The sequence below is a fragment of the Melospiza melodia genome, chromosome 15 (assembly GCF_035770615.1).
Source record: "Melospiza melodia melodia isolate bMelMel2 chromosome 15, bMelMel2.pri, whole genome shotgun sequence".
Taxonomy (NCBI): Eukaryota; Metazoa; Chordata; class Aves; order Passeriformes; family Passerellidae; genus Melospiza; species Melospiza melodia.
Window position 1 is genome coordinate 8,117,700 of NC_086208.1, and position 19,432 is coordinate 8,137,131.

The 19,432-nt window shown below is 37.4% G+C and overlaps 1 protein-coding gene across 1 annotated transcript in view; it reads right to left on the bottom strand.

The window, feature by feature from the left end:
• Positions 1 to 19,432, bottom strand: part of UNC13C (unc-13 homolog C) — a 131,171-nt gene that overhangs the window by 7,726 nt on the left and 104,013 nt on the right. The window contains exons 25-30 of the mRNA XM_063169652.1: positions 14,830 to 14,918; positions 12,480 to 12,629; positions 11,089 to 11,212; positions 8,576 to 8,632; positions 7,420 to 7,500; positions 3,757 to 3,904 (exon numbers count right to left, since the gene is read on the bottom strand). Coding sequence (XP_063025722.1) covers positions 3,757 to 3,904; positions 7,420 to 7,500; positions 8,576 to 8,632; positions 11,089 to 11,212; positions 12,480 to 12,629; positions 14,830 to 14,918 — 649 coding nt within the window. The remainder of the gene's footprint in view (positions 1 to 3,756; positions 3,905 to 7,419; positions 7,501 to 8,575; positions 8,633 to 11,088; positions 11,213 to 12,479; positions 12,630 to 14,829; positions 14,919 to 19,432) is intronic.

Here is a 19,432-nt window from a genome sequence, read left to right on the forward strand (position 1 = left end):
TAAGTCATTTAAAAGGGGAAGGTACAACTTAAAAAGGTGTCTACTTCTCTCTTCTGTTTTCAGGAGTGACTTAAGAGAAGCTTCACCAGTACTGGTCTCAGCACAGACTAAGGGTAAGTCAAGTGTACCATGGAGTGGGAGAGTTCATGCAGTAGGCCAGCAGAAGTATAGTCAGAGTTTATCCTTCGGCTATTGGAGCTCTGTCTTGATTGGGAAAATGTGGCTGAAATTAGCTCAGGTTAAAATGATCTTGTCCTGCCTGACCTGAAATTTGTCCAATTTGTATAGAGCTCTTGTCAATGTACAAAATATGTGGTCTTTTGCAGAAGCCTTGGAGTGTTCTCTGAAATTCTGGGCTGGCTGCTGCCTGCCTTCAGCTGTGAACCAGCCATGGGGTCTCAGCCCTACAGCACTGAACCCCCAAAACGTTCCTGCAGCCGAGCTGGGTTTTGCAGGTCAGGCTTGGCCCTTTGCTGCTGTTTTACAACCGATTCATGCTTGGCTCAAGCACACAAAGAATGGTTTAGTTACAAAAGCTTTTGAAAGCAATCCATATAATAATCTAATTGTATTCAAGAATGTTATCCTGTAACTGAATTGAGAGGAAACCCTTTTACAGCATGAGCTAATGTTTATTATTATTATTATTATTATTATTATTATTATTGCACAAATAAAGTGACAATTTAGTCCAGAGTAATTAAAATCAATCTGAGATCTGGATTTCAGTGATCTGCTAGCTAATGGTGCACTAATGGCACACTATTCTCATCTGGCTGTGTTTTATGTGCTCTTTGCAGAGGTATCAGTGATCACCTGGAGTGTTAAATACTGGTCACTCAGTCTTTGGAATGCAGTTCTGCTCACTAAACTGCCTTCAGATTTTGCAAAATCCTTTAAGTCAGTATCCATGTCCTTTTTAGAGACTCCAGCAGTGGCCTGCTCCATGGAATGGTCCTTGGCAGAGGCAGCACTTGTGTATGATTGAATAAGAAAACTGATCCAGATGAATGTGCTTACAACAGGCACTGCAGAATCAGCTGAATCCTGCCTAGGTAATATTAAATGTGAAGTTCAGATAGGTGGAACTAAATTTCATTACTAGTTTATAAATCATTCTATGTGTTATTATAAAAAATTTACCCAACAAACAATACTGATAATTTATTTGCAAAAGAAAATGCTGCTCTGCATGTTTTACACAGTGGTGGGTTGGGAATAGAACAGGACAAGTGCTTAGCAATTTTCTGGAAATGTTTCTACAAAGGGGCAGTCAGAGATATATCCCCCTCACTATCCTATTGATACCAATGTTAAAATCTGTAATGATCAGAGTTTCAACAGGATTTAATCTCCAAACAAACACATTGGAATTGTGTGGCAGATATGGGATAACAGCTGAGGAGAAGCCTCTCCCTCCTCCTCTGCCAAGCAGAAAGGCAGGTATTTAACAAGCCACGTCACTGATAAAGCTAATCTAGTACCTGTATGTCTGTATTTCTACTTATTAGACAACATTTTTCTTTTATCCTTAATTTTCATAGTGTTGGTTAGAGATTTGTGTTCACAACACTGAGTGAGCATTAAATTTACAACTTTCATCAGCATAGAATCATTACAGCTGGAAAAGAACTTCAACCATGACAAATCATTATATGGAGAAAAATAAAATAGAAAACCTCAGTTACTGAAAAGGTTACTGCCAGATTATGCTCCTCATTGTCATTTACTTATTCCAACACTTGTCTGTTTTAAAAAGTCTTGAGAATCTATTGTGGTGTTTTGAAAAGAAACATCATCAGGGTAAGATTACAGAAGTTAATTTCATTATTCCTGTTGTGTGATAATTTGCTTTTAGCGCATATAACAATGTAGTCTCATGGTGCATTTGAAAAAGGCAGTAGGAATTGTGCTTTCAACTATTTAGTGTGGTGAAACCACCACAGGGCAAAGTATGAATCTCTGAGCCACCATTTTCAAAGTTAGGAATGGTTTTATTATTATTATCTTATGAAAATTTCCATGTTGCCAAGATCTGTAGGAATAGGTGGGAACAAAGGCTGGGAAACAAAACTCTGGTTCAAGCAAACATCCTTCTTTAGGAACAGTGTGGATCATAGTGCTGGATAATTTGGTTATTCCTACTGAATGTGATCCTGCATGAACACAGGGAGTATCAAGGAGCATAACACACTTTAACAGAGCCATTATCACAGAATCAGAGAATCATTGAAGTGGGAAGAGACCTCCAAGATCATGAAGTCCAACCTTGGGCTTTCTGTTTGTGTGTAGAGTTAACTCCCCCTTCTCATGCCAATCAGACAAATTTTTGCTCTTCAGTTTCTTAGAGTAACTTCAGCTTAGTCATGGTGAGTGAGAAATTATTTTAACCTGGGGATAAAAGTAACCTGGTAGTTGTCTGATTCTTGTGGTCATTACAGGAAAAACAAGCATCCAATTCTATCTACAGTCATAGTTATTATACAATAGATACTTTCTTTACATTTACAAAATTCTTCTTTCCATTGCTTTGAGCTTAAAATTATATCCAACTGTCTATTGATAATGGATTGGCAATGTGGAAAAGATAGGCCAAATATCTAATTATATTACAGAGAAGATTTCTGATTTGCAAACTGAGTCATTTTAACTAAAAGCTAATAATACAGTTATAGCTGTGAGGCTGGAAATCATAATAGACGAGGATTTAGTTATTTTAAATGAGGCATTAAAGGAAAATGAAAAGTTTTGAGTCACTTTTCCTTAAGTTTCATTCCCAGTGGCTACATTTCTAACAATACTGGTGTGCAAATATAGGAATAGTAATGTGTGCACAGAAATGAGCACAGACCTCAGGCTGAAATCATGATGAAAATAAGAAAATGCAATTTTGTGGCTCAGGATTTATAAAAGATCACTGATGGCTACAACTTAACTATTTTTTTCCACCTGAAGCTACAATAAAGGTATGTGTTAAAGAAAAGCAAAATAATCTTAGAAGTAACAATTTTCTGCTTGGATCTATATTGCTAATTCTTTGTTTTTGAGAGGGAGGAAAAAAGGACTCTACTGCCTACATATAAGAGTTTTATAGCTATTTTTGCATTTTTAATATATGAGTTACTAAGAGAGATCTCAGTTTTAATATGGAAACAGCTTAGGAAATCATTCCTCAGAAATAATCTTGGGACAAACTGCAAAACTCACGTTTCATACTTTTTATACTGTGAGTAACATATTGTACTTCAGAAGTAAAAGCAATTTATTTCCAGCTTTGCTGTCCAATTAAAACTTTGATTCTTATGAGCTGGAGCAGGGTAATTCATTATATTAGTAAATTGTATTCTTTCCCAAAGACATGAAGTGGCAGGCAGGTCATTTTTTACAAATGCTCATTACATTCAGAAGAAATCTAGTAAAGATTACTATGATGCAAAAATGTTCAGTTTTCAGAATGAAAAAAACATTCAGCTTGGAATATGATGTGTGCAGTGCTCCTACAAATAACCCTGGTGCTCAGTGTGCCCCTAGAGCTCAGGGATTCTTCTTCCTGTGCAGTCACAAGTCCACAAAGGAACTGCCCTCAGGTAAGCCCCAAAATCAGCATTAGAGAAGGGATAACAGCAATAACATCACATGGACAAATTTGTGTCAATAAACTCTAAAATACCACAGGGGGTAGAGAATGTAATCTGCAATCAATAATTTAGAACATTTAAAATGTAATAACATTTGTGTACCTTACTGATCACTTACTCTGGGAAGTTTGTGTGGCTATAAACTTCTTTATCAGGGCATCAGTAGTCTGTGTGTAAAGGCTGAGAGCATATTTGAGGGACTGCAGGTCTGGGCTCTTCTCCAGGAAATTCTTTTTCAGCCCACTTCCTCCAGCATGGAAGTATTGCTAAAATGAAAAACAAATATGGTTGTTCACAGGGGAACAAAGAGGCCTCAGTTACAGACATACAACTCCAAGTAAAATTCTTAAATGAATGTTTGGAAGTAGCAATAGGCATGTCTACATTCATTATAGCTCCTGAGATAACTGTCATAATCTCTAGTACAAAGCTTCTTTCCAAGGGTAAAAAAATTAAGCATATAGGGAAGAAATATACAAAATTTTGATTTTGGTCTTCATGATATGAAGCATTGATTTGCCAAAACTGGAAAATAATTGAAGCATTCTTTTAGGTTGCAAAGAGTAGAATGAAGTTTAATTCTTTAGCTAAAAAACCCGAAAACATCACAAACCCCTCTCAAATGAAGGCATGGTTTACAAGCCAGTGCTTGTAAAATATACAGGATATATTACTTTTTAGGGAAATGGGAACTTTGTAAAAAATTTCAGAGAGAATACTCCAGAGAGTGAAGTTTTAGAGTAGCAGTGTGAGAAGAGGACTTCTGGTTCTACGGGCACAGCTAGATTTGGAAAAACAAATATGCTTGTGACTTTGATGCCATGCTGACTATGTGAACTATATAGATAAAAACAATCTATATAAATATATTATATTATGTGTTCAATCCCAAAGCTGAGTTCAGAAAAATCAGGGGACAGATTCTTCCCTTTTTCCTCCCACAAAGAAGAATTTTTCCTCAAGTTTTGTGCAGGACAGTGTTTGATGAATTAATACATGTTAGCCACAATGAAAAGATAAATGTGCTACATACCTTCATTGCAAAGCATTTTGCAACCTCCATTACAGTTCTAGGTCTCAAGATCAATAAAGCTCCCATTAATGGCTAATTAGTAAAAATAAACAGTGTTTTTCAGGAACAGAATGACTACTTGATGAGGTGCAATATTGGTCCACTGTGTACAGGGAATCTTGGGGACTGTAAGCAGAATTTACTCTCCCTGCCTTTTTGCAGCGTTGCCAAAGGAATAAATGCAATATCTACATTCCAGTTCACATACACACACATCTCCAGTAAATGCTGTATCCCAGCTTATCTGGACAGCTCAGACCTACAGTCCACATATGCCCTTTGCATTTAGTGCACACATTTCATCTTCCAGTTCTCAAGATTCTGCAGGAGATGCAAAATAAATTTTTCATAACGATTATTTACATTTCTGTATTGCTGTCTACTGACTGTTAAAGGGAAAAAAACATCTGTAGGAGCAAAACAGGGGATTTGAAGTTATCAGGCAGCAACATTTTATATTGTTTTAATACTATGGGGACAGTTAGGGTCAGTTTAAAAGGTTCTGAATAAATCTATCTTTCCAAGCAAATTATTTCATACAATATGTTCCAAAAAACTCTCATCTTAATTGCTCAAGAGTTTTGTCATGATTTCACTAAGAATTATAATCAATTTATAAGCAAGTGTTAAATTTTGTTAATATTTCCTGCTATTGTGACAATTACTGTGATTTTTTTTGAAGTTGTCTCTCCCAGTAAAATGTTATCTGCAGCAGCAGCTGCACATGGCTGAAAGTTCCATGAAAGCTAATAGTCACAGAAAGAAATGAAGACACCTGACCCTTGTTTTCCTGCGTTTTAAACTTTTTAAATGGTAAATTTTGCAAGCTAGCCAGCAATGTGAACCTATCATTAATGTATGGAACTGAATATAGAAAAATAATGAGTAAACAGGGTTTTACAGATTCAGCTGGATCAGTTATTGCCCTGTTCCTTAGAGATGGAAAACTTAAACTAATTCCCCTGCTGCTCTTGCTCCTCTCTGTAGGTTTGTAAGTGGCACAAGAGATTTCAAAGTCACACTGACAAATGAAAGGGGCAGATGTCAAGTGCTGGAGCCACTGCAGTGTCAGCCCAAAGCTGCCAAATGCCACCCAAGCCCCTTTGGGTGCTGCTTTCTCTTTGTAGAGGGTCTCTGGGTGTACAGAGAACTGGGATAGCATTATCAATGGACATTGTCTCTGGGCTGACATAATGAGGTAGCAGAGAACTCAGTCTGGGCTAACTGAGGCCAGAAAGCCACTTCTCCTAACTGTAAATTGCAAATTAAGCTGAAAAATATTAAATAGTTATATAAATTGCTATGGTTCTTTTTACATAATACAAAGATTGATGATATGCTATATATATTCTACATTAATAAATATTACTTTAATTTATATTTGTCAAAGGACTAATAACACCATCCACTATTAACTTATGATCGATTCTCAGTGAATTAAATGAAAGGAAAAGTAAAAAAGACTGTAAGTGGAGATACTCCTCCCTGCAAAACCCTTTGTTACCTAATCAGCTACCCAGTTTCTGAACACACACCACAAGCCATTTTTACCATTCTCCTATTCTTATCTGGACAGCCATGATATTTTTGCTTTTAAATAAGCTGTATTTACTAAGCATTACAAACAAAAAAAATCAATATTTTGATCATTAACATAGCAACTACATTCCTAAATAAACTTAGCAGCCTTTTTTTCTTGAGTTAACTCATAAGGTTGCCTTTTTTTACTTTCTACCAGTATAAGCCAAATTTCTGCATGATCAAGGTTATTTGTTAAGTATTTTGGAAATGATTTTGCCATATCAGCTCGTAAATACATCAGGCAGTTACAATGCACACAGTCATTGCCTTACAATTTGAAAATGGTTTCTCAGAAAGCTTTCTTTAGTTCACTTAATGAATGCTATGAATTAACTATTATAATTTAGCACACAGATATAAGGATCCTGAATTAACAAAGGGATTTTCCCTATTTAATCTTTTCCCTCCAAATCTAGACATTTTTAGTAAAATGGTCAACACCTCTCTCTCCATCCGTAAGAGTTTAAGCACTGGAAATTTAGGCAATGTTAGAGTTTACATTTCCCCCAGCTTTTATAAGTTTAGAAAATCATTAGATTCACATACTTTACTTCATGCAGCTTACTTTGGGAACATACTTCAATTTGTTCCATTTTTCAATTTGTTCAATTTGCTTCCACAACATTACTAATTCCCAATTATTTTTATTTCTGCAAGAAATGTCAAATTACATTTGTAATTAATTGTCTCCACTACAAATGCAAAAAATAGCAATTGGGAGCTCCCTCTGTTACTTTTTGCTTGCCTTAGAGACTGTTTTATTGCAGAACACTTGATCATAAGTATTTCCTCTTACTTATAGCTTCAATTTTATACTTCAGTAGCTGCCTTCTTACTTTCCTGATGTGCTATCCCTTCCCAGCAGACAGGAAAATATGCTCTTATTCTAGAAACTGATTGCTTTAGAGTTATTTACACCAACTACTGATCCAGGAAAATGTGAAAAAGACTGATAAGCAAATTAAATAATACATTAATTAATAATATAATAAATATTCCTAACCATTTCTTCTGACTTCAGAAACCAACGCCATGAAGACTGTGTGGAAGTCTCCAGCCTTTTATCAAAAAACGAATCAGTGATTGCTGGGCATTGCAGCACAGAGCAGGAAAGACCTGAAGCTGTACCTTGATGGTCACGAGGGCCACGTCCATTATTGCACACTGCCTCAGGGTCAGGCTTTTGGCTTCCTCGCGGATCACGTGGTCCTGCCAGCGAGATAAGAGTGCACTTGGTTTTAGAGAGACAATATTGTGAGTATCTGTTCTTTGCAAAACAAACAAACATCCACCAAATGCCCCCCAAGGACTATGATTAACAGGGATTAATTCAGAATCCTTTCACAACAAATTATAACCTAGAGCAATTGTGTTGTTTCCTGAAATCATAGACTGCAGAGAACCAGATTCACTGGTTAATACTGAGCATTACTTCTTTTACTAGGATGCATTATTTCTCTGTTTTGGATGGGGGAAAGGTTAAAATTTAACTTAAAATAATGAAATTGGATGATATAGAAGTAATTAATTTTAATAATAAACATGACAGTTTATTAACAAACGGATGTTTGTTAATGCCCTATGTTTAAAAAAAAGAAGGATTCCTATTACAACATGTTAGACGTAGAGTGACTACACTCCTGTTAAATCTGCCTAAATAAGCAGTCAGTGATTTATTTAGGTAATATTTTAAGTCCTCTAGCAAACTGAGCAATCATTCATAGAGGCGCCAAATATCACATTTCTGCATAAATCTGAAATCCTAATTCAGAACTGACTGGCAAACAACTGACATCACTCTCAAACATCTCTTCTGTCCATCAAGTGGACTCCAGTGCTGAAGACTTTACTGCAGAGGTACATACTATGTTTCAATGCACGTAAATAGTCCACAGAAAGAAAATTGCTGGTATTCTCACCTTAAGGGCTTTTCCAGAACTGGTTACAGAAACAAAGGTACCCCTCTTTTTTTTTTTTTTTTTTTTTTTTTTTTTTTTTTTTTTTTATGTGCAATGCTTGTAAGGCTTGGTTGTGCAATATGGGACTGATGGCTTCTTGACACATGTATTGATCACTTACCATATAAGCATAGAGTCTTCTAATCATAACTTGGTTTTGATGAAATTGTACAATAATTATTCACCTCTGAGTAGTTACTGTCATATTTAATCTCATTATACTACATAAGAACAAGAAGGAGCATGAGGTTAGGCCTCACAGTCATCAATATTTCCTCCTTTTTTTGTTAGTGCAAGCCAGTCACAACTTCATCTGGCTCCATTACCTTGAGTTTTGACAGTTGTCCAAGATCTTTGGCTGCACTGAATATCATCTGGGGCCCCTGTAATCACATTGAAAATTAAGGAAACAGGCTCACGACAGCATGTTTGCTTTTTATGTCAACACAATCTTATTTTCTGCTAGGACATTGGCCAAAGTCATCGTTTTGCAAAGCTAAATAAAAGTTTCAGTTGCACAGGAGACACATTTTCATTCAGTTCATAAGGCCAAGTGCTTGAATGCCTGCAGCAAGATTCCCTCCAGTATTCTATAGCTGATACAAATATTGCACTTTCTGCTGAGAGTGGTTTTGTGTTCTCCTTTCTGCTGTCTCGTTTTGTGTTTAATACTGAAAGCTAAGGCTGTGATTGTTCTCAGTGTGTGTCAGTGAGATATTTGTCCATAACTGCAGCTCTCAGGTGCTGGGCTAACATGAACAATTATGCTGGGAAGTCAGCAGCCCTGAGGAACCTGCAAAAGCCTGTGTAGGGGGAATCCTCAGCTGAGTAAACCACAGCACAATGGTGTACTGTGAGCCAGAGCCCTTTTTTAAAGAAAAGATATTGAAAAGTTATTAACTTAAAGCAATATTTTACAATAGCCAAATCCTGGCATGACACCAAAGGCCAATGCCTACACATTTGTCTTAGAGAAACAGAATCCTACTTTAATTCCATGCTCACGTCCTTTATCACAATTACTACAGGCAACATAAGTACCAGTGCAGTTACACAGCAGCTCAGGAAGACATAGTTCTGATGATGTGGATTTCATAAAAACAGGTTCATCCAACTTACCCTGGACTAATTTTTCGTTAGACTTTCTGTTCCAAAGAGTTTCATTTTCCAAAAATAATTTTGCTTTCTATATGCTTCAGTTGAAGAAAATGTAATATAGAACTACAGTTTAAATCTTCATTATTTTTTAGTAGCAAGAAAGGTAAGATAAATACGTGTATATATATATATACATTTGTGAAAAATTAAACCCTGTTTCTGAATGCCTGTTCCTCTCAACCTCAAACACAAGGAAATATTCAGAGCTAGAAAATCTCTCACAGTATCCTACTTTTCAGTGATTCTCTTTAATTATGTATTCAGTAGTAAACAAAAGTATCAAAATAAATTGAATAGTTCAGAATGCCTACCAGAAACACTCTATATAGAGGGTACCACTTAGGAAAGTCCCCTCTGAATGTATTGTGCTATGAATAATTGATCCTGCATAAAGCTAATAAATGCTCCTAACAGATGATGGAAAATGCAGTTACCCAACTGAAATGCAACCCACGTATTGACAGATATTTGCAACAAAAAATCTGAAAAGCAAATTAAAGATGTCACAAAAGTAAATTTGAAACTTATTGAAAGAGAGGTTGTTTTTAATTATGCATAGTTAACAAGTACAGTACATATGAACCAATTCAGTGACTGGAGTCCTGGCCATGATCAGCTCTACTCTAGCATTTTTAATAGTTCAGGTAATTTCATTTTTATCTCTGCACCATTTATACATTTTCTATTAGAGCTTTTTCCTGCCTGTCCAGCAATATTGTTTCATGCATCTTCAATATATTATATTAAGATTTAATGATATGCCTTTAACTTATGGATGCTGACCAACAGGTTTTTAGCAGCTGAAGTGGTACCATAGGATGTGCAACAGTGAAGTTGCCAAAGGCACACTTTGGCAACATCACAATTAACTTGTCATAAGATAGATGGTCAATTTATTTTAAACAAGATTGAATAAAAGAAGAATTAACAGTTATGTTATCCCAATCTCTCTCAAAAAAAAAAAAGCAATTATGAAAAGGCCCCCAAGCCAGGCGATTTGGTGATCCTTTGCCAGGAGGATTTCACTGTTTCCCTGACGTGATTTCACATCAGGCCATGCCCCACAAGAGGCTCCTGTGCAGCACCACTTTCTGTGAGGACAGCTCCCTTCCCTCTTCTCAGCAGGCTGGAAATGCAGCTCTGCCCAAAGAGGACCTCCTGTCAAGGCTGCTATTAAAATCCCCCACATCTTTAGTGCTATATTTGGCTGAAGCTTCCTGATGTTAATTAAGTGCTGCCTCAAGATGAGGAATGGCACAGCAGGCAGGGCTGGAGGATGGGATGGGGCATCCCTGGCTTTCTCAAACCTACAAAAATGGAAGTGATTGAATTTGTGATGTGACTAGGAAGGGCAAGGAACACTCTTCATGTTCCTGTGCACAGTGAAGCCGAGAGAGAAATCAGATTTAAATGAAACCCCTTTATGAGAGCACATGACTGCATTCATAAAAACTGCTCTGATTTGGATGAGGCAGTAAATGAAGGAGTGAAGTCTTCCTCACCAGCTTAGAGCAAGCTGGCTGCATGACTGAGACACCAGAGAGGAGCACTGCCTGCAGTGCAGGTGCTACTCCCCGTGGTCAGGGTACAGAACAGGACAGTGTCAGACCCTTGGCACCACCTGCTCAGGCACATTATTACAGTCCTTTGTATCAACTGAGAATTGCTCTGGAACACTTACGGTTTGGTCTGTCAGTGGTGGAAGCACAATCTGTTTCTCTATTTTGTTTAACACTAACTTCCAGAGCTCTTTCAAAACCCGTTTCAGAACAGTCTTCTCACAGATTTTTGCAGAGACACTTAAACTGGAATAAAACAGAACCACAAAACAGTCACCAAAACCAGTATTATGGCTTCAGAGGTGTTCTATCATGCTAAGATTAATAGCCATTAAGGTTTATCTTTTCTCTACTAATAAAAATTTCTTAGTAGCTAAATTATTTTGCTATTTCATCAGTAAATATTTTTGGCAAAAAGACTTGCAGATTACAAACTTAAATAAATCTTCTCTATCTAATTTAATGCTTAGTATATCACTGATGCGTATTTATTGAAAATGCAAAATCATGATGAGTTAAAAGTTTGATGGATGATACAATTTAGCACTCCCACGCCCCTAAATTAAAGTTTAAGTATACAATTTGTTTATGTCTTAAAAATAAAGAGCAACTGTCTCTCTTACTTTGCATTTCTACTGGGATGTAGAACTGGTTGCTGACAGCTAATGCAAATTCGCAGCTACTGTTTGGAAACATTTATTTCTATATACTGACATGTCTGAGCAATCTTGCTATCTATTACTTACAGTAATATTAAATTAAATTTTTAGGGCACATTTTGCATCTTTACTTTGAAAATTTCTGGCTGGAGAAAACCTGCCTAAGGAACCAAACGGATGTGTAACTTGTGACTGGAGACCTCGAGTACAGGGTCAGTTCCAGGCTGCTTGTCCTCACAGCCACTTCCATCAAAAGGCCACTGGTGTTTGACAAGCACCAAGGACACCAATGTGCTTACAGATGTGCCTGTGCTGCACATGGCCGTTCAGAATGTGTCATTGCTGAATGATGACAGCATAAGTTATGCTTACTTACAGAAGCAAGAATGAGTTTGCAGGATCCTCTCAAAACTTAGCATTTTACCAAATGAAAAAAAAATCAAGTTGCTGTTTAGATGACGACCTGGTTTTGGTGACACAGAAGTGCATATCAATAAGCAGTGTGACACTGGGCACAAGTATAAAACAAATGCCAGACAATTCAGTGTAGGAATTTCTTTTGTTCTTTTTTTCAGCACAGTCTTCACAACACAGCCTGTGGAGGAGCGACCGTGCACTGGCTCATTTTCAATGACTCAAAACATGACAAGACATGGAAAGACAAGCCTGGAGCTTATGTAAAAATTGCTCAGTGTAAGTAAACAGGTTAGGCAGGGGATTCTGCACACAGTGAATACTAGAAATATTAAAAATACTACAGAGTGCTTCCAGGTACCAACAGTGTTTCAGAGTAAAACCAAATGTGCCTGACTGCAGCATCCAGTTCCCAACCTGCCACACAATGGCACACTCACGTTGTGTCCAGGGAATCCATGAGAGGCCGAAGCACAATCTCAGCATCAATGGCTGCACTGTTCTTATTGGCTGCTGCATTCCCATTTCCTCTCATTTGATTCAGTTCATTGCTCATTTGTCTTACACAATCTTCAATAACAAATTGGAAACTACAGGATGAGAATAAAAAGGAGAATGAAAGAATTCTGGGAAAGAAAACAATAATGATGATTTTGCATCAGGTTCCTCAACAAGACTTAAATATTTTCTGCAATGATGCAATGTTCAAAATTGAAGATACTGTTGTGTTACCATCAGAAAATAAGTTCTATTGAGGATCATAGCTCATATAAATAATTCATGCCATGTTTTGATCTTTTCCCTGCCTTCAATTCAGCCACAATTTTCATAGCCTTGTAGATGTGCCAAATATTTATTTTCTGAAAGCAACAGATGTATCAGACTCTATAGGTTAGATGTAATTGACTGACAGCTAGGAACAACTTCTCAAGATTTTAATTTTGGTGTGAAAGGATAATACAAACAGGTGATGATAAATAATTTTTCTCTTGATGGTTAATAGCAACCAAGCTTTGATAATCTTCTTGAGGTAAAATCAAAAACTCCTACTGATTCTGCCCTATTTGGCTCAATTTGACTTTTTCCAGATTTCACACAGTCAGTGCCTTCAGAAAGATTGTTACTTCTTTGCAACTACACAGCATTAAAACACTTGGACTGTTTAAAATATCCTTTTGCAAAGAACCCCCTTGCTTTGAAGCACTGAGACTCTTCCTCCTGGGAGGAATCTTTTTCACTTCAAGGCGACTGTGAACACATTCTTCCTCCTCAAGTTTGTATCTGCTCAGCTTTTCTGAAAACTGTTCTGTTTCCTAACTGATCTGGTTGAGTGTCTGACAGTCTTAAAGTGCTCTTGATGTGATAATCTTTGGACAACATATTGACACAAAGCAGAACAGCACTTAATCAGTCACCAGCTCAGAGGCAGGAAGAGTCTCTGCACACACAGTAATTTGGTTTATGGGTTGATTTGTGACAGATTGAAATGGTTTAAGATTAGTTTATGAACAGAAATGCAAAGCAGAGGCCAAAAATATATGGGCCTGTTAAGCTGAAAAGATAAATGGCAAAGATTAACCTGAGGAAAGTGGAAGAGAATTTACTGCGAGAGAAAAGAAACAATTGGCTGTTCAGTGACATAGCTAATTGTAAAAAGAGAACACAAACCTCCATGTGAAATCACTGGAAAAATCAGAAACTTTTCCAAATGCATTTGGAAGTACACTTACCTACTTTAAAGCCCTAGATAAAATCAACCCCAGGCAGCTAGAGGAACTACTCATGGAAATTCTTGGGACCAGTCTCTCCAACAAAAGCCAAAATAATGCATTGCCTTTCTTGACATTAGACATCTTTCCAACATTGTTAACCTCACAGACCCAAGCAGTAAACTGACCCATGAGGAATGTTCTAGCTATCTGGAGCATATCCTACACTGAGCTATTCTGGGTTTGCTGTTGCAGAAACCTAGTTGGCTCATTCAGAAAGAAGCCCTGGAAAGAAATAATATTCATGCACTGTCAATGATCCGAGAAGCAGAGCCTGGGAGCAAAAGTACAGCAAAACAATACAGCAAAGTAACACACAGAAAAAAGCAGACTGTCCACCCAGACTGCCCAGCAATGGATTAAATAAGCAACTACAGACTTTGCTTAATGAGCACCACTACAGCCCTAATCCCTCTTTCTTAGATTTCTTTCTAATTTGAAGCAAAAGTAACTTGCTACTTCTTATACCACAAGCACTGCTGGCACAGCACCATACACATTCAGGACTGCAGTGTGCACTCTGATTAATGAAAGGTTTTGAGAGTAAGGCTCAGTAGACAATTTTTGAAAAGCCACAGGCAAGCAAATGACCCAAGAAGGCCATACACAATGACCACTTGAAGCAGGCTAAACACAGGCAGACATCCCTGGTTGAAGCAGACCACTTGGAAAAAGTTGTCAGTCTCAGGAAGTAACATTAACATGGTCAGAGAGGAAAGTTTAATGTAGCATCAGGCAAAAAACCCCAGTGACTTTGCTTCCCAAAAAGCAGAAGAAAAGCCTTCCACCTCACCTCTGTAACACATTCATGCTCACAGATGATGTTCAGTTGTCTTTACAGTGAGGTTGCTTTTATTTGTTTCAGAGTCTAAACACATACACACACAAATTCACACCACTCCATCAGGGCAGAAGCAGGCCATGCTTCAGGACATTCAAATAACCACCCAGACTTCATCAACGAGGGAGATTTTTGAGCAGGACTATTCCTCTAATGTTTGCAGTAAAATGGGTTTGTTACCTTGCAGCATACGTTACACTGAGTTCATCCAATACATTGCTAAGTTTCACCTGAAGTTCTTTGAGAACAACACTAGCTTCAGGATCCAGCTGCAAAGAGATAAATAACATTATATTTCATTTATACACTAGGTTTCTGGGGTTTCCATTACAATCCATGAATTAGGAATTATGTGCAAAAATACACCGCACTACAGAAAATCAAATGTGGAAACAGCTGTTGTGACACTGAATTGCTTTAGTAATAATTTTGAAATACAATTGCCATTAAAAAAATGAAAAAAACCCTTTGATTACAGCAGGGAATATTTATATTAGAAATCAAAACTGTGCCACTGAAAAAGGACTTTCTGCGGGACTGTGGAAACTGTGTTGGCAGTCACACAGAAGAGAACTACCATTTCCTGGCCAGTGGTATTCAACAAGGCACACCAAGAGAAGGATGCAGGAAAAGACAGTGCTTGTGTTAACAGTAATGCAGATGCCTTCATATTTTTATTATTTTTTGTACATTTCACTATTGTTGGTATTTTGTCTGGTGATTTGCATTGAAGTTGTTTCCATATTTCATATGTTTCCATAATGCAGTGTAAAATTAGAACAGCCAGCACTGAAAAAGATGGCTTGAAGAATATCCATGCCAATTCTACTGACAGAGGATGTGGGAAGGGACTCTACCAAATTTCAGTACTGCTGTTTCTAAAAGCCATTAGGCCATTAGGGCAAACAAAATTCAAGCAGAGAGCAACACATTCTGATACTCTGATACAGGGTTTCTAAACATAGGGAAGAAGTTAATGCAGGGGAGAAATATATTTTTACATTTACAGGGATGAGAATACATGCATAGATATTTAATCAAAAAGGTACCCTATTGATATTGATCAGGAAACTTTTTTATTTGCTATGGATTCTTTTTCAAGTAAAAAATAATATTTTTTTTTATCTCCCTGATCTTTAGCACTCAGAAAAAATAATTACAGCCCATTCTGGGATATGATGGATGATCATCAGGATCAACAGCTGAATGTGAATTAATAGCTGATGTTCCAGGTCTTTCAGCTGCATACATCACAGTGTTCAGGAATGATTTCCAATGATATCCCTTAATTTGTGGACTCTGTTCTGCAGCAAGGTCAGGTACAGACCTTCTTGCAATTTCAAAGGACATTGCACATTTAGAATATATAATCAGGGCTGATTCTATTTTCTGTCTTTCAACTGCATGAGTAGTGTTTGGTGCTTATTTTTCCTCTGGTGCTTCAGAGTACTGTGGTACAGCAGGTCAGTTCTTCCAATCACACTTTAGAGAAAAGGGGAAGTTGTTGCAGCACATTGGGTAATTTACTTGAGACTACACAGGAATTCTACAGCAAACCAAACCGAAATAAATCCAAAGATCTATGGCACTTTAATCTCAGACCATCCTTTATCTCCTCAGAGGTTATGTGTGGGTTAAAATAAAAGAAAATCTGAGATTTTCACTACAGGTTTTGACAAGAACCTGAAATAGGTGGCAAGGGGGAATTACCACACATCCTTTAGAAGATACTTGGTGTCATGTAGTTCTCTTCTAATCTGAGAAGCTCATACTTTACTTGTTACTGTAAGTACTTACTGTGACTACTTACTGATTTAGTTTTGAATTACTTTGCATTGAGAGAACTTCTGTAGCTTCTGTATATCTTAGTAGAGTCCCTGGCAGATACACTTTGACAATTCATACACTTAAATGATTGCTTTCCTTCATATGAAGAGCAGGAATTAAAAAGCTAATTTTACTGCAATGTCTATACCAGTAAACAAATTAAGACTTTGCTATCAAAGGCAACGATTTTTCCAGGAAATGGATTTCACTAGGGAATCATACTGTTTCCTTTGGAGGGATATACACAAACCCCAAATTTAAGACCACTAGAATATAGACATTTAACAAACACTGAACATACAAGCATTCACATTGAACATGATACATGTCAAGGAAAACAAAATACCAGGCAAGCAGAAGACTCAAAATTTCTTAGCAGATCATGCACAAACCAGAGAATCACCTTGTTACCCGGCCTATAGAGGTCAATGCAGTTACTTTCTACCAGAGGTTGTGGTCATAACCAGAAAACACAATGTATCTGCTAAATTCACCTGGAATTGAACTTAGTCCAGCCAAAATTGGACTGAATGCTAACGCCAGATTGTGGATATTACACACATTATAGAAGGGTGCATGCAACTGTTAAAGATTTTAGAGGCTTTGTGCTCACAAATTGCATGAACAAGTTTGTGTGTGCACAGCTGGAGGCATCTGGCAGGCCCCCAGGCCTGTGTGCCCACATGCTCATGCCCGTGGATGAAGTGGCACGGGGAGGAGTGTTGTGACACAAAGAGGTATGCGGGCTGCCCAGGCAGGTGTGCCACACCTGGCCATGCTGGCATCACTGACAAGATGCCAGCAAGAGTTTCAATTGCTGCTTCTCTCTAGGTACTGGAAAATATGGTGATTTGGGTGTCTCACCAGAACTAAAATGTGCACTTTTCATTTTCTTAATCATGTGCCTTCTGTGTGCTAATGACTGTCCTCAGGCATCATCCAAATGTGCCAGAGCATGACCTCTTCTGTTTCCTGATATGGCAGAGCTAAGATGGAAGCATGGAAGTGAGAGGCAATGCTGATCAGCATCTGAGATGATGTCAGAGAGGGAGATACAGACAGGAAAATGAAGTATTTATGGTATTGGGGACATCTCTTTTTCTCTTCAGGTCTCATTTGCTTCACAGAGTTTGGTGAAGAAGGAATAAAATCTAACAAACTTCCCTGAACACATTTCAGGAAAATAAAAAGAAAAGGCTTTACTTGAGCCTGATTATTTGTGGAAGAAAAAACAACAAACCAACAGTAAATCTCAGCCATGAGTGTCATTAGTGTACCATATCCAATTTAAAAACAAAAGAGAAAAGACAACACATTTATCCCTTGGACAATTGTATTCTGGATTCCATTTACAGCTCGCAGCATGTGTGGAGTAGCTTTAAAATACGTTGGGGTAGGTTGCTCAGGTTTCAAAATTGGATTTTTTAAAGGAGCAAGCTTATTTAATTAATAATGTGTAAATCATTCCTTTTAATAAATTCTTAATATTCTTGGCTTTTTGAGGCTCATAGTTCTGTTATTTTAACATGTTCTTAAATAGCAGAATTAAGTTTTACCCACAAGGAAATATACTCATTATTTTGTTGGCACATCTGTTGATTATGCATTATCAAGAGATAATTAGAAATTTGACTTTTTCTGAATGCTACACAAAAACTGACAACACATTTGCTGAATAGCTGAAAAAGAAGAAATAGTTGAACATCATGATTTCCAAATTCTGCCTGTCTAAAACTGTGAAATTTTTTATACAGACAAGTCTTGGAAAAGAGTTAAAAATCTGATGAATTTGGCTGCTTTCAATGTGTTAGATTGAGGTATTTCCTGCTGTAATTTAATGTGTGCTAGTATGGACATAATCTTGTTAACTGCAAATTTGGTGGTGTTTCTGCAGCAAACTACAGAGATGTAAATTACTTTTGCATGAGTTAAATGGAATCTCTCTAATCTGAATCCCATTTATCTGCAAATTCACATGTCTAATTACTTATAGTTTCCTAATGGGACCACCTGGTTACTTCTGTTCAGAAAATAGTTTTACATATTTCTGTATATCTGGGGAAGATACAGCAAAGGTATTTAACAGCTCCATCACTTTAGGTGTTCTTTCTGTCTCTGACAGACATTTCCCTTCCTCCACCCACAGCCTAGGGACAGTGAGATGTGAGATGTTTGGCTGCCACTGCTCTGGTGCACTGGAGAGAACTTGGGCCTCTGGACAAGATGTAAAGGTGGACACATCAGAACAATTCTGCTGAAGTCTGGTCCTCTGCCACCCCATCAGTCTTTAGGGCCACATAGAGATTCCCACAGGGATTCCTAAGGTTTATATGTAAAGCTGGAACTGAATTTACTGAAGTGGGAATATGATTTATCTACAGTTAATATAATACTGTCATACATAAACATCCTCCTTTTGCTTTACACCTTTTTTTTTGATCCTAATTACTGTAACTCATTTCTGCCATGTTCTGTCATCTGGTGTAAAGCAACACAAGCATTGGCTTCTCTTCTTTCTCTTTTATCAGCTTCCAGCTTGTCAGACATGAAAAAATATTTAGTGCAAATATATGCATTTCTTTTGGATGAAACAAAGAGGAGCTAAACCAAAATTCTATGATGATGATCTGTTCCCATGTTTTTGGACCTGATTTACAAAAAACCAAACAAACAGTGGATTGGATGCACTTCACTACTCTTTCTTATGGCAGACTGTTCTCATTGATATGATTTGTAAGTACCCTCCTGCTTTGCTGCAGCAAAAAAGGACAGTTAATAAAGAAGCTCATCTTGTTCAGACTATTTTATTTTAATGGTGGGGGATCTGAGAAACCAGTTTTTTCTCTATTTATAGAGTTCCCTGCCTGCAATGTGCAATAAGCTTACTCTGAACAGAGGGACTGCTGCTTGATTGTGGTTATTTTGACTGCACAGTTTGAAAGACATACTGCTCACA